Below are 13,396 nucleotides of genomic sequence, written 5' to 3'. Positions count from 1 at the left end.
TCCAGCATTAGGAAGAACATAATTATTAAATTGACGTCTTAGGTCATTTGCAACCTTATAATTTGAAGACTTCATAAATCTCTTAATAAATATAGCTGGCTTTCACAGTTCTCTCTTAGTTTTTAACATACTAACAAGAGTTATTCTTACATTTTTTTTTTCTTGTGAAGTTGTAATAGTTTGCTCAGTGTTACAGTCAAGATGAACACTGATTACAAGAAAATAAAGATTTCCAGGGAGACTGGTAGTTATGTGAAAGAATAATAGAATTCTTCTGCCTCTGGTTTTCATTCCCTTTGTATAAAAACAAATGGGAATTTTTAAAATCTTTACATTGAAATTAAAGGTAGTACTTATTAAATATTTTCTTATGGATTGTCCTATATTGTTTAAGGCTGAGGAAAATTGGATTTATAAAATTGGTTGAAATATCTGTACTTTAAAAAATACTACTTATGCTTTCTATCTTAAGTGAGAAAACCCTATTTTCAAACTTAATTTTTCATTATTGGTCTTAGGGAATTATACAATTAAAATATATTTTACTATGTGTTGCAAGCAGGATTCTGAACTATTCTTGGAAAGTTAGCAAGTAGAACCTAGAGAAGAAGGTGAAAACCATGACTTCTGTAAACTTCTAGATGCAGTTTTCTGTGTACAGGAAAACATGGGATAGAGGAGCAAGTTAAACACACCATGAGAAAACGATTGTACTCAGAATGTGGGACATCCCACAGAACAATAACCCGGGTTCTTTTAAAGTTCATTTTATGAAAAGGAAAAAAGGAGATCTGTTCTAGATTAAAAGAGAATGAAGAGATACAGGAACCAAATGCCATGTGTGAACTTGATTGCATCGAGGCTTGAGAAAAAAACTGTTGATTAGAAAACATTTTGGGGAGAGTTGGATAAACTTGAGTATGGGTTAATTCTGTGCTATTAAGACATTGTTAACTTTCTCAAATATGTAAATAATACTGTGCTATAGAGAAGAATACCCTTATTTTTATGAGAGTTGTGCTGATGTCCTAGTGGTGAAGTGTCATGATGTGTGTAACTTTGAGTGATTGGAGGGAAGAAACATACACATATATGGCAAATCCTTAACAATTGTTGAACTCAGGTGGATGGTATACAGCATTTTCTGTAGGCTTAATTTTTTTCATAACTAAATGAGGAAAATCCACCATTTCTGGAGTCTCATAGATACAATTAAGCTTTAGTGTGAGAAGGCTGGTAAAGAACAGTACATTAATTGAATTGAGAGAATTTGGTGTTACTCATTTCTGTAAGGGAAGAGTAGAAATAAAGTATAACATCTGTCTTGTCCACATACTCGATTTTATTATATTTGGCATAGTGCACTTGAACTTTCTAAATAAAATATTTTATTTGTTTCCTGGTTGGAAGGATGAGCATATTGGCTTATAAACATAGTAACTTTTAAAGCCCAGTTGTTTATAAATGAACTTGGAGAAAATTTTGTGGAGAACCTTTACCTTAAAGGAGTTAACATGCATCGTGTTTTAATTTGCATAGTGGAAAGAACCCCATTTGAGCTATGCTTGGTCACAGACCTAGAGAAAGTTCATGGGGAAGTAAAGAGTAAGTTTCACTAGTAAGAAAACTTTTTTATTTATTAAAAGCCTTCAGAATGTGTTCAGTTAATGTCTAGCAAAAATTCGGCAGTGTTTGGTATAATTTTTGAAAAACAAAAATGCTTATTCGGAACTAGTACAAATACTGATGAGTTTTATCTTTTTTCCTGCCAATGTCACTTCTGTATTAATTTGTTTTATAGCTTATATTCTGAAATTTTAAAAAAGTTTGTATTGTTTTATCAGGTGGGTTCTCTGTGAACTACTTTGTGCATAGGCAAAGTGATTATTTGTTAAATCATCAAGTTACATGTGAAAAGAACTGTAATGCTTTAGGATGGTCGTACAAGTATCTGAAGATCTTAATGTTCATAAACCGGTTGGTTTTGGTAAGAGAAAAATGTTTCTCTATCTGACATTTGAATTAAGGAGAATTGTTTCACGGCTCTATTGCATTATTAATGCAAGTCTGCTTAAGTTTAGTATGAAGTGCATAGAACAAGTATCAAGAGGCATTTTGACCCAAAACTTTCTTGAATTTGCTGGGCAGTGATGGGTTTAGTATGAGTAATATTTTGTGTGTGGGTGTTTTTGCTATATAATTATGCTGACATATTTATAGTCATATGTCTCTGCTTTCCTTCCCCCTCTCTGTTGTCTCCCTGGTATGCAGAGTATTTGATTTCTGACACTGGAGGACAACAGCTCTCAATAAGTGACGCTTTCATCAAAGGTAAGTTTATAAAAAGCTGTATGTGGAATGGTGTCTCTTTTGTTCATGAGGGTATACTTAGGGCTTAGCACATTGATTGGCATAGAGAAGGTGCTGAAAATATATTTGATTATGGTAGTATAGGAACACAATTTTTAATGTGTATAATGATTTTGAGAGTGTTGAGAACCAAGAATGTAAACTTGGACTTGGTTTGCAAGAAGGAGGTCTCTGATGTGAAAAGTAATTGTTTAAAAACTTTTAAGTAGAATTTGAACTTAATTCTTTTAAAGACATAGTTTACACTTAACTATATTGTGAATATAATATTAAGTATTGATATACATCTCATCAAGGATTGCCAAATTTGTCAAAAAGCCCATAGGCAGATCTCCAGTTAAGGATGCTGCTTGTCCTGTGGAGTGAGGAAGAGAAGTAGGCAGGAGAGGATAAAGAACTATGCTGATAAATTTCTTTTGGACACAAAAGGAGAATAGAGAAGTATTAGCCTTCTCCTATTCCTTCCCCACTTAGCTTAGCTTCCTAGAGTAAAGACATTCTTAATTGGTCCATAGTATTCCACTGGTTAGGCCTCAGATAATAGGAGAAAATTTCCCTTCCTTCTTGGCTCCCAGGGTTTCAAATCAAAGAGAGAAGGCAAGCTGGTACAAGGAGGCCACTGCAGCTTATCTGATAGCTTGACAGTGCTTCTAAATTCACCTCCAAGCATCTGGTTCAGCTAGAAGTTTACAGAATGGCCCTTTATGTAATTGAAATGCGCAGTTCTTGTATTTCACATGTCATGGACATATACTTTACTGTGTAATCTGCTGGGCTGTTGGAAGTTTTTTGTTTGTTTTGCTTTTAAGAGAGGACAGGTTAGAGAATTTTTGTAAGCATTTCCTACTTCTTTTCTTTCCACTTATTTGGTCAGATTATTCAACAGTTATTTAGTGAACATATTTTTTTTTGTTAAGCATTTATTATTAATTTTTTGTCTTGATCTGTTTTCACTCATCTTTAAAAAATTTAAAGATTTTACACAAATTCTACATAAATGCTATTTATTATGTTTTAATATTTATGTTTTTGAGTCTGTCTTGCTAAAATTTTGTTAAAAAACCTCTGTGCCAATATTGAAAGAGAAACACTATTGAAGATTGTCTGAATAGACTTTCTGCACTGTCATCTGTTGTTTTGGGATTATCTGAGCTGAGCTTCTTTCTTGAAAATTCATCACCCACGCTATCATGTGTTCTGCCAGCATTTAGATTTCTGTTGAATGCACTTTTCAGTTTGTGATTTTTTTTTTTCTATTTTTGAGATGGAGTCTCGCTCTGTCACTCAGGCTGGAGTGCAGTGGCGTGACCTTGGCTCACTGCAATCTCTTCCTCCCAGGTTCAGGTGATTCTCCTGCCTCAGCCTCCCTTGTAGCTGGGATTACAGGCATGTACCACCACGCCCAGCTAATTTTTGTGCTTTTAGTAGAGATGGGGTTTCTCCATGTTGGCCAGACTGGTCTCAAACTCCTGACTTCAGGTGATCTCCCCACCTCGGCCTCCCAAAGTGTTGGAATTACAGGCGTGAGCCACCATGCCCTGCCCAGTTTGTGATTTTAAGGGGATATTAACACCCTCCTTTTTAAAAATTAAAAAGAGAAGCAAAAGTTTCATTTTATTTGCTTTTCAGAAGCTGTGCTTATAATTATTGGCTTGAGAGTCTTAGTTACGTACATTTGATTTTCACAGTTCTGTTTCTGATTTTGGCGGTTGCCAATTATTGCTCTTCTTAATTCTTGCATTTCTGTATTTTTAGCGTATTTTACGTATTTGTGTGTATTTTCTTATGCATTTTATTTATATGTTTATTACATGTTCTTGCCTTTTTACGCCAATAATTTATGTTGGCTAACTTAAAACATTTATAAAGAGAAAGGGCAATTTCTAAATACATGAGTAGGTGGTATAAAACAGGACAATGAAGTAATAACTTCTTATTTTATATTGTACTTAGAATCCTTATTTAATCGTCGAGTAGAGGAAAAATCCAAAGAGCTGCCTTTCACACCTTTGGGCTGGCATCATAACAACCTGGAGCTCCTGAGGGAGGAGAATGGGGAGAAACAAGCCATGGAGAGGTTGCTGTAAGGCAATGAAATTTTAAATTTTAATTTTTCACTTTTATTATCTTCAGTGACTTGATAAGCGTATGCATCATTCCTCTTAAAAAGGGAGGTATTTTTCTTTTTCCTTAGAAAGTAAAAAATACTAAGATTACTTAGGAAATAAAGCCTATTTTGACTTGTGATTACATTTCTTATAAAACCAAGAGCCCCGACTGGGTGCAGCAGCTCATGCCTGTAATCCCAGCACTTTGGGAGGCCGAGGCGGGAGGATCACAAGGTCAGAAGGTTGAGACCAGCCTGGCCAACATGGTAAAACCCAGTCTCTACTAATAATACAAAAATTAGCCAGGCGTGGTGGTGTGAGTCTGTAATCATAACTACTTGGGAGACTGAGATAGGAGGATTGCTTGAACTCAAGAGGTGGAGGTTGCAGTGAGCTGAGATCACGCCACTGTACTTACTCCAGCCTAGGCAACAGAGCAAGACTTTGTCTCAGAGAAAAAAACAGAAAAACCAAGAGCCCCAAACTCTGCTTGTCTGTCCCCATTTTACGTGTTAAAATTTCATTTCAGTCAGTTGCAGGGAACTTCTTAGTGGAAGATACTCAGATTTCATTTATATGCAAAATCCTTAAGGTACAGATATAATGAAAGAATGATATTGACCTAGAAAATCTTATCTGTGAACCGTAATTGAAATGTTTATTTCTTTGTAGACTGTTTTATCATCAGAATTATTGTCTCTGGCAGTATTAACTATGCAAACTTCTTTCTTATAATATTTTTATAGTTCAGCTAATCATAACCACATGATGGCACTACTCCAGCAGTTGCTCCATAGTGACTCACTGTCATCATCTTGGAGGGACATCATCGTGTCATTGGTCTGCCAGGTTGTTCAGACAGTCCGACCTGATGTCAAGAACCAGGATGATGACATGGATATCCGTCAGTTTGTCCACATCAAAAAAGTGAGCTCTGCTAATGTTTTACTAATGCTAGGAAGTGATGAGGCAGGACTGATTATACTTTTTCTCTTAATGGTAATCTAAAAGGAGTCATTACCCTGAGGGTTGCTAGATGAGGAGTAGGAGGTTTTGCTGTCTGCTTTGTTTGTTAGCAGTGCACTTAGGAGTCATGGAAGCCACGCATAGGAAGTGAGAGGTGAATGGAAAGGATGAGTTATATCAGAGATGGGTTGGGAACTCAAACCGATACAGGTTCTTCCTTACTTACTTCCTCTTCTTGACACGTCAGCTATGAGAAACCCTATTCTCACAGATTATGATCACTGTTCTGAGGAAAAGCAGTGGGTAATTTGCTTTATTTAGATCAAGCTTGTCCAACTCGTGGCCTGTGGGCTGCATGCTGCCCAAGAGTGCTTTGAATCCAGCCCAACACCAATTCGTAAACTTTCTTAAAATATTATGACATTTTTTGTGATTTTTTTTTTAAGCTCATCCACTGTTGTTAGTGTATGTTATGTGTGGCCCAATACAATTCATTTTCCAGTGAGGCCCAGGGAAGTCAAAAGACTGGACACCTCTGATTTAGATAGTAATGGAGTCCTGTGTGTGCTTTTTCCCTGTGATATTTAACTTAAACAGTAGTGTTAACTGCCACATGGCACTAGTTTATTCAGTCAGTGAGTACTTTAGAGTCCTAGTATAGTACATTAGAGAATAGGGGATGGGAAAACAGAGTCATGCAGAGATGCCATTGATCATTGGTTGAAAGGAACAATTATTTCCTGAAATTTTTTGTTCTTATTTGATTACACAATAGTTAAAAAGAAATGGAAAGAAATAATAGCATACATCTGACTAGATTCTAAGCATGTTATTATTGAATTTTATTGTTTTCTTAATTGTTCCATTAGATCCCAGGTGGAAAGAAGTTTGATTCTGTGGTTGTCAATGGCTTTGTTTGTACCAAGAACATTGCACATAAAAAGGTAATGTGATTCAGTTCAGCAGTGAAGTTCAGCAAACCATGGCTGTGTGCTTAGGTAACAAGTTGGGGCACCTTAGTCATGGAAGAAATGGACAATGGACAATGAAAGGCAGCTGTGTCTGCCATAGGGGTGAAATTTGGTAGGTTCAGGGAAGATTTCCCAGAGCTGAGGATGAATGGATTGGAATTTGAATAATGGGAATTCACCAGACAGAAGGAGGAAGTGGGGAGGATCAGGCTTCTAGATCAGCAGAATGATAAGATACTAGCATTATTTATCTCCTGATCCCATTACATCTTAGGGAGACAGGGTTTCTTTAGTAGGCTGGAGTCCTTCCAGAGGCTTAGCATTCTAAAGCTGATAGCTCTTCTAGTGCTAGGCTACAGAGCTGTCAGTTTTCTTCTGTTATCCTTCTCATCTTATGTCTTTGTAGCACTAGCACAAAGGAGTGGAGTGAGATAACCTGGGGTGTTACGGAGACTCTGAGCTCCTAAGGTGTAATATGGGCAATATAAATGAAGCTGGAGGAAACAGGCAAGGGCTTTGTATCTCATTAAAGGTCTTGAACTTTATTCTGAAGTCTTTTGGTTCTCAAAGTGTAGTGTACATACATTGAGATCACATGTGGACCTTTTAAAAATGTCTGTTCCCAGCCTAACCCCTAGAAATTCTCATTCAGTAGGTTAAGGGCAATGGGAATGTATGGATGTTAGGGAAATGGTGGTACCGTATTTAAAGTAGGCACTAGGCCGAGCGTGTAATCCTGGCACTTTGGCAGGCCGGGGCAGGCGGATCACAAGGTCAGGAGTTTGAGACCAGCCTGGCCAATAGGGTGAAACCCCATCTCTACTAAAAATACAAAAAAATTAGCCAGGCATAGTGGCGTGTGCCTGTAGTCTCAGCTACTTGGGAGGCTGAGGCAGAAGAATCGCTTGAACGCGGGAGGTGAAGGTTGCAGTGAGCTGAGATCACGCCACTGCACTCCAGCCTGGGTGACAGAGCGAGACTCTGTCTCCAAAAAAACAAAAAAAAGATTCGTGACAATTGTTAGTGACCATAGATAAATAAAAATATGCTTGGCTTCAATTGTTTACTTATCGCATATTTTATTGCAGTAATTCCACATTAGTCAGTATTTCTACACAGAGTCTTACTAAAACCACACATTACCCTTTAAAGGAGAACTTTAAACCAAATTAAATGATATTTGTTGAATTAAGAGGTAAATATGTTATGCCTTCTCAGAAAGTGAAGAAAATTTGTATGTAGGTGTGGTGGAAACATATGCATGAATGACTGTCTTGTCCCACTGATTAGAGATAGTCTTTGATTTGTAGTTGCTACAAAGTGTCCTGAATTGAGTTTCCCAGCTAGTGAGTCACTGTTTTTGGAACTGTTTGCTGTTTGGGGTCCATAAACTTGGTCAGCCTGAAACCTCAATTGCTATTCTGCCTGTGGCTGTAAGGTTAGGGTATATTGTTAGAGTCTCTGCTTGAGATGCTTTCACATTTTCTTTTTGAACTTCATGTTACCTATTTTAGCTTGCCGCCTTAATGATTGGAAATGTTTTCTGTTAGAAATATGTTCAGGAGGCATTTTAATTCTTTTCTCCCTCTTCTCCTCTTGAATTTTAGAAAGACTGAAATATGCTTTTAAAGTTGCTTATTTCTTGGAGTTTGTGAAGTAACCCGTTATTAAATACTGCTCCCTCCGTGCACACTCAGGGCATGATGTCTCTTCTTACAACATCAGAAATGAAAAAAAAAGTTAAGAGAATAGAAGATCAAAGTAGTATTAAGAAAGCAAAGCCAGTTTTTGAAGAATTTTGTATTGTTCTGAACATATTATTTGCTTTGAAAAAATTTAATACCGTAAAAGAACTAAATGAGAGTATACTAATACTAATATGAGATACGTTAAGTTAGTAGGAATTATGAACAATATAGATTTAAAGTTATAATTAAAGGAGGGCTGTAAAATGCAAACCTTTAAAAACTTTAACAAACTGTTCTTTTCTTTGTAGATGAATTCTTGTATTAAAAACCCCAAAATTCTTCTGTTGAAGTGTTCCATTGAGTATCTCTACAGAGAAGAAACTAAGTTTACTTGCATTGATCCTATTGTGCTTCAGGTAAGAATTTACTACTGAAAATAATAATTTGGAGGGATGTTTGTGTATCATGATGCTTATAAATTCTTAATGATTTTGACTTAATTCTAACTGATTAAATTGGATAGGCAAACTTGATAGCTTACCAAAACCTCTGTCACTCATTATTTTTAAAGTTTCAAAGTGTTAAAAGTAACATGTAACTGTTCAAGAATATAAGGAAGAAAAGGTGAAAATCCAAATACTGGTTTCCCTTTCCCACTTAATCCAAATACTAGTTTGGATTAAGTATTTAATTCTCACAGTAAATCAGACCGTGAGAATTTCTTGAACTTACCAGATTTCTAATGGAATCTCTGGTTTGTAATACAGTTTATGCTACTAAAACACATTTCTAGAACACCAGTTAGCTTATATGTAGTTGGCAAACAGAATAATGTCAGATGGAAGTTGTGTTGGTTTCTAAGTGGTTTTTCCTAAGCAAGGAGGCCCCGAATAGCTGCAGTAGGTTATAACCCTCAGCCGGAAAGGAAAACAGTCTCAGCTCAGCTGCTACACAGGCAGAAACCCTTCCAGCTCTATTTTAAGAAAGTAAAAGTGAGCTTTTGCTTGCAGGGCTGTTTCCCCAGGGAGGTACACCCACATCTCTGGTTCTTGGTAGCTTTACTGCTCAGAGCTCCATTTCCAGTTGTAGCATTGCAATAGTTTTTGTGCATTTAATTTCACTTGAGGCAGCCTCATGCCATACGAAGCTCTCTGCCTGGGCTCTCCGTGATTCCTCTTAAGGTACCAGTTATTATTTTTGTTAGTGCTGAAGATATAAAATTGCATAGGTTTTAAGTTTTCTGCCCCAGCTCCTTTTCTGCCATAAATGCTATTAATTTTGTTTTGTGGTTATTCAAAATGGAAGCTTTTTAGGAATGTGTGTATTATATTACAGTGGAAACACTTATATTGGGTTCCAGAAACATTTAGGAAAAGTATTACTTGAAAATTCCTAGGTAAATACATTTTTTCAAGAGTGATAGGAGCAATCACTTTTGTCCTGATTTCATAGATAACAATAAGAGAAACTGAGTTGTAGTTGTAGTAAAAGGGACAGTGCTTTATAAAACTCTGCTGTATTACTTAAGAACTCTGTGAGCTGGGGCTGTTTTCTCTTTGGAATTCAGCTGTGCCATCAGTAAAAACGATGGGTTTTGACTAGACATTTTAGTAGAGAACTCTAAAGGAATAAAGGGAAATACAATAATTATGTTAAGATAATTTGATGCTTAACATCAAAGGAGGTTTTGTTGATTCCACAGAAGATTGTCAGCAGAAGACTTTCACATGATAGATCAGAATTGCTTTGACTGAGATGCATCCTGGTTGCAGAGATGTTAAAATTCGTAAAGTTGTATGTCTTGGAATTGATGAACTAGGTTAATTGTAATCTACAGGTGTTTGTTTACTTAAAGTTACAGCTAAATTTATTCACATTATTATTACTCTATGTTTACAATCAGGTTAATAGACTAAAGATTTTTTGTTAGAGAGGTATGCTGTGGGGGATTGTACTTAGGAAACATGGTTTAACTCACTAACAAAGCATCTTGTTCATCAAAACTTTCAAACATAGTTTTTATTATACCTTTAACTCCTGCCCTACTTAAACTTCTTAGTTTAAATTGATAGAAAATATCAGCTGATTTGAGCTTTTTCTGAATTGATAGAAAGTACCAGCTCATTTGAGTTTTTTTATCTGATGTGGAATAACGAATCAGAGAAGAAGCTGAAAGATAGATATTCAGAAAAAGGAGGATGAGAAACAAAGGTCAAGGAGATAATTAGCCTGTGACTTTTTACTTTCTTTACAAGGCCAGGTCTACTAGATCTCTTGGTTCACCACTGCTGTGCTTATGGCCTACTTTCTGATACTCTTCCCTTGCTGAGCTTGGACAAGGCCTCCTTTTTGACATGGTATTTCATGAGTAGTCATGATAGTTGATTAGAATTAGAACTGGAAGGAAAGTTATTTGCCATCTTTGTACTACCACAGGCAGAAACTTAAAAAAAAAACAAAAAAACAGATTCTGATTGTACTTTATTAGAGCTGCACAAATAAAATTATTTTAAATGCTGTTAAATTGCAAGTTAGTAAGTAGAGTAGGAAATTAACACATTTTAGGAAAAAAATCCATTTTGTTAATAATGGGAGAATTTGAAATAAATAGTATCAGTAAAACAAAGGAAAGAAGCAATATACTTCATAATAGGGCAAGTTTACTGCAGTGAGTAGGCTCATCCATTACGGGTGGTAAGGGACATGAATACAGTCTTGCTCAGAAAACACTTTGGGCACATGGAGTAGGAGTGGCAAACATGCTCATCTTTAGTTGTCTCCCATCTGGAGCCCAGAAATACTATGAAGCAATTAGTGAATTGTATTGTTTTAACTCTGGTTGTTATTTACAATATTCATTTCTTTCTTATTTTTTCTTTTTTTTGAGATGAAGTCTTGCTCTTGTCCTCTAGACTGGAGTGCAGTGCCGTTATCTTGGCTCACTGAAACCTCTGCCTCCCAGGTTCAAGCTATTTTCCTGCCTCAGCCTCCCAAGTAGCTGGGATTACAGGTGCCTGTCACCACGCCCGGCTAATTTTTGTATTTTTTAGTAGAGACGGGGTTTCATTGTGTTGGCCAGGCTGGTCTTGAACTCCAGACGTCAGGTGATCCGCCCGCCTCGGCCTCCCAAAGTGCTGGGATTATGGGCGTGAGCCACCGTACCTAGCCACAATATTCATTTCTTTTGAAATTAAACCTTTGTGATAAAATTATATTAGCATTATGTTTGAGATCTTTAACTGTGGCTGTTCTAGGTATTATATGATCTGTTGGGAAATTGGAATTAGGAAGTTGCTGAAGTAGCATCTGTTAAAGAGTTATTTATTCAGATATCCAGAAAGAGAGATAACTCATTTTGGTTTCAGAATGTAGAGGAGAGAATTTGTAACCATATTAAAACCACTTAGGGCTGGGCACAGTGGCTGACACTTATCATTACACTTTTGGAGCTGAAGGCAGGAGGATTGCTTGAGGCCAGGAGTTCAAGACCAGCCTGGGTAACATAGTGAGACCCTGTCTCTACAAAAAAAATAGAAAATATTAGCCAGGCATTGTGATGTGTGCCTGCAGTCCTAGAAGAGTGAAGCAGGAGGATTGCTTGAGCCTAGGACTTTGAGGTCACAGTAAGCTATGATGGCACCTCTGTACTCCAGCCTGGGTGACAGAATGAGACCCCGTCTCTTAAAAACAAACAAACAAACAAACAAACTTAGAAATGGCTTTTATTTTGGGAGTTTTGAGGTTAGGTTTTTTTGTTCTTGCTTTTTTAACCTCTGAACTAGCTAATTGCATTCTTGGCTTTTAAATTAAGAATTGAAAATCTTTCAAGGAAAATTAGTTGGAGAATGGAATTTCTTCTGAAACTCTTGTCAGCATAATCAAGTTTAGAATGACGAATGAGATTCTTACTTTGTTTGAATTAATTTGCTTACAGACTTATTTGTGGATGAAGAAAATTTAGACTAAGATTGATAATAATAGTGAAGCTATCTTGATATTTTAATATGTCCAGATATTGCGTTTTACCAGGTGTGATATTTCTGATTTATCTTACTTAGGAAAGAGAATTCTTGAAGAATTATGTTCAGCGAATAGTTGATGTTCGACCCACCTTGGTTCTAGTTGAGAAAACAGTGTCTCGGATTGCCCAGGACATGTTATTGGAACATGGTATTACTTTGGTCATTAATGTAAAATCGGTGAGTGTTTTTATTATTCTATTTTATTTTTTCTATTTATTTTAAAAAATTGCAGCTTTTGAATTTATATGTACCTATGGTAGGTATACAAGAATCTTGGCCAGGCGCGGTGGCTCAAAATCCCAGCACTTTGCGAGACGGGCGGATCACGAGGTCAGGAGATCGAGACCATCCTGGCTAAAACGGTTTATAGCCGGGCGAGGTGGCGGGCGCCTGTAGTCCCAGTGATAAACCCGGGAGGCGGTGCAGTGAGCTGAGATCCGGCCACTGCACTCCAGCCCGGGCGACAGAGCGAGACTCCGTCTCAAAAAAAAAAAAAAAAAAAGAATCTTAGTCTTTGCTGTTCCATACGTATTGAAAGTGGGTCAGAAGATACGGCACCTATTTCATTAAGATTGAGAATCTCAGACTGGAAGAAAGTGTAATTGATTATGTAATGCTTATTATTGATGTCTACAAGACCAAAAGTGAAATGGACATTAGTTAATCACTAGGTATTCGTTGATGCTTCGTCTTCGTTGGAGAATTGCTCAAGCAGAAAATGTTCTCTCTGTTCAAAAGTTTACCCTCTGCAGAATAGGGGCCAATTCTAGGAAGTTGTTTTTTCTCCTCACAGCATCTTGTGGTAATCCATGATGCTTAAATGCATTTTGATAATGTTATTAATATGAGTAAGGTTTCAGTGGGCACATATTGATTACTAAGCAACTAAATATAGAAGAATCCGGAATAAAAAAATTCATCATATATTTATTAAAAAGGAAATTTATTGTGAATGTTATTTTTTAATTTTTCCATCACTTTTCCAGATTAAATTTACAAAGATTTTTATTCTTCTCTAGTTTTGTAATATAATGTTTTTGTGTATTGTAGCAAGTTTTGGAACGAATCAGTCGAATGACCCAAGGTGATTTAGTGATGTCGATGGACCAGCTGCTTACGAAACCACACCTGGGCACTTGTCACAAATTTTATATGCAGATATTTCAGTTGCCTAATGGTGAGTGATCTTTAGCATAGGTTGACCTGAGGAAAAGAGTTAACTTATCACTACTACAATGTTTACTTACTAGGAAATATCTATTAATAGTAGG

The 13,396-nt window shown here is 36.6% G+C and overlaps 1 protein-coding gene across 15 annotated transcripts in view; it reads left to right on the top strand.

The window, feature by feature from the left end:
* The window catches only part of PIKFYVE (phosphoinositide kinase, FYVE-type zinc finger containing), a 92,672-nt gene that overhangs the window by 44,358 nt on the left and 34,918 nt on the right, over positions 1-13,396 (top strand). For all 15 annotated transcript variants that reach the window (XM_050752590.1, XM_050752592.1, XM_050752593.1 and 12 more), the window contains 7 exons: positions 2,272-2,331; positions 4,324-4,453; positions 5,225-5,405; positions 6,314-6,388; positions 8,412-8,519; positions 12,162-12,302; positions 13,176-13,302. In XM_050752590.1, the coding sequence (XP_050608547.1) occupies positions 2,272-2,331; positions 4,324-4,453; positions 5,225-5,405; positions 6,314-6,388; positions 8,412-8,519; positions 12,162-12,302; positions 13,176-13,302 (822 nt within the window). The remainder of the gene's footprint in view (positions 1-2,271; positions 2,332-4,323; positions 4,454-5,224; positions 5,406-6,313; positions 6,389-8,411; positions 8,520-12,161; positions 12,303-13,175; positions 13,303-13,396) is intronic.

This window comes from Macaca thibetana, chromosome 12, assembly GCF_024542745.1.
Source record: "Macaca thibetana thibetana isolate TM-01 chromosome 12, ASM2454274v1, whole genome shotgun sequence".
Classification (NCBI taxonomy): Eukaryota; Metazoa; Chordata; class Mammalia; order Primates; family Cercopithecidae; genus Macaca; species Macaca thibetana.
The sequence above is the reverse complement of the archived record's forward strand: the minus strand, read 5'-3'. Positions and strand labels throughout refer to the sequence as shown.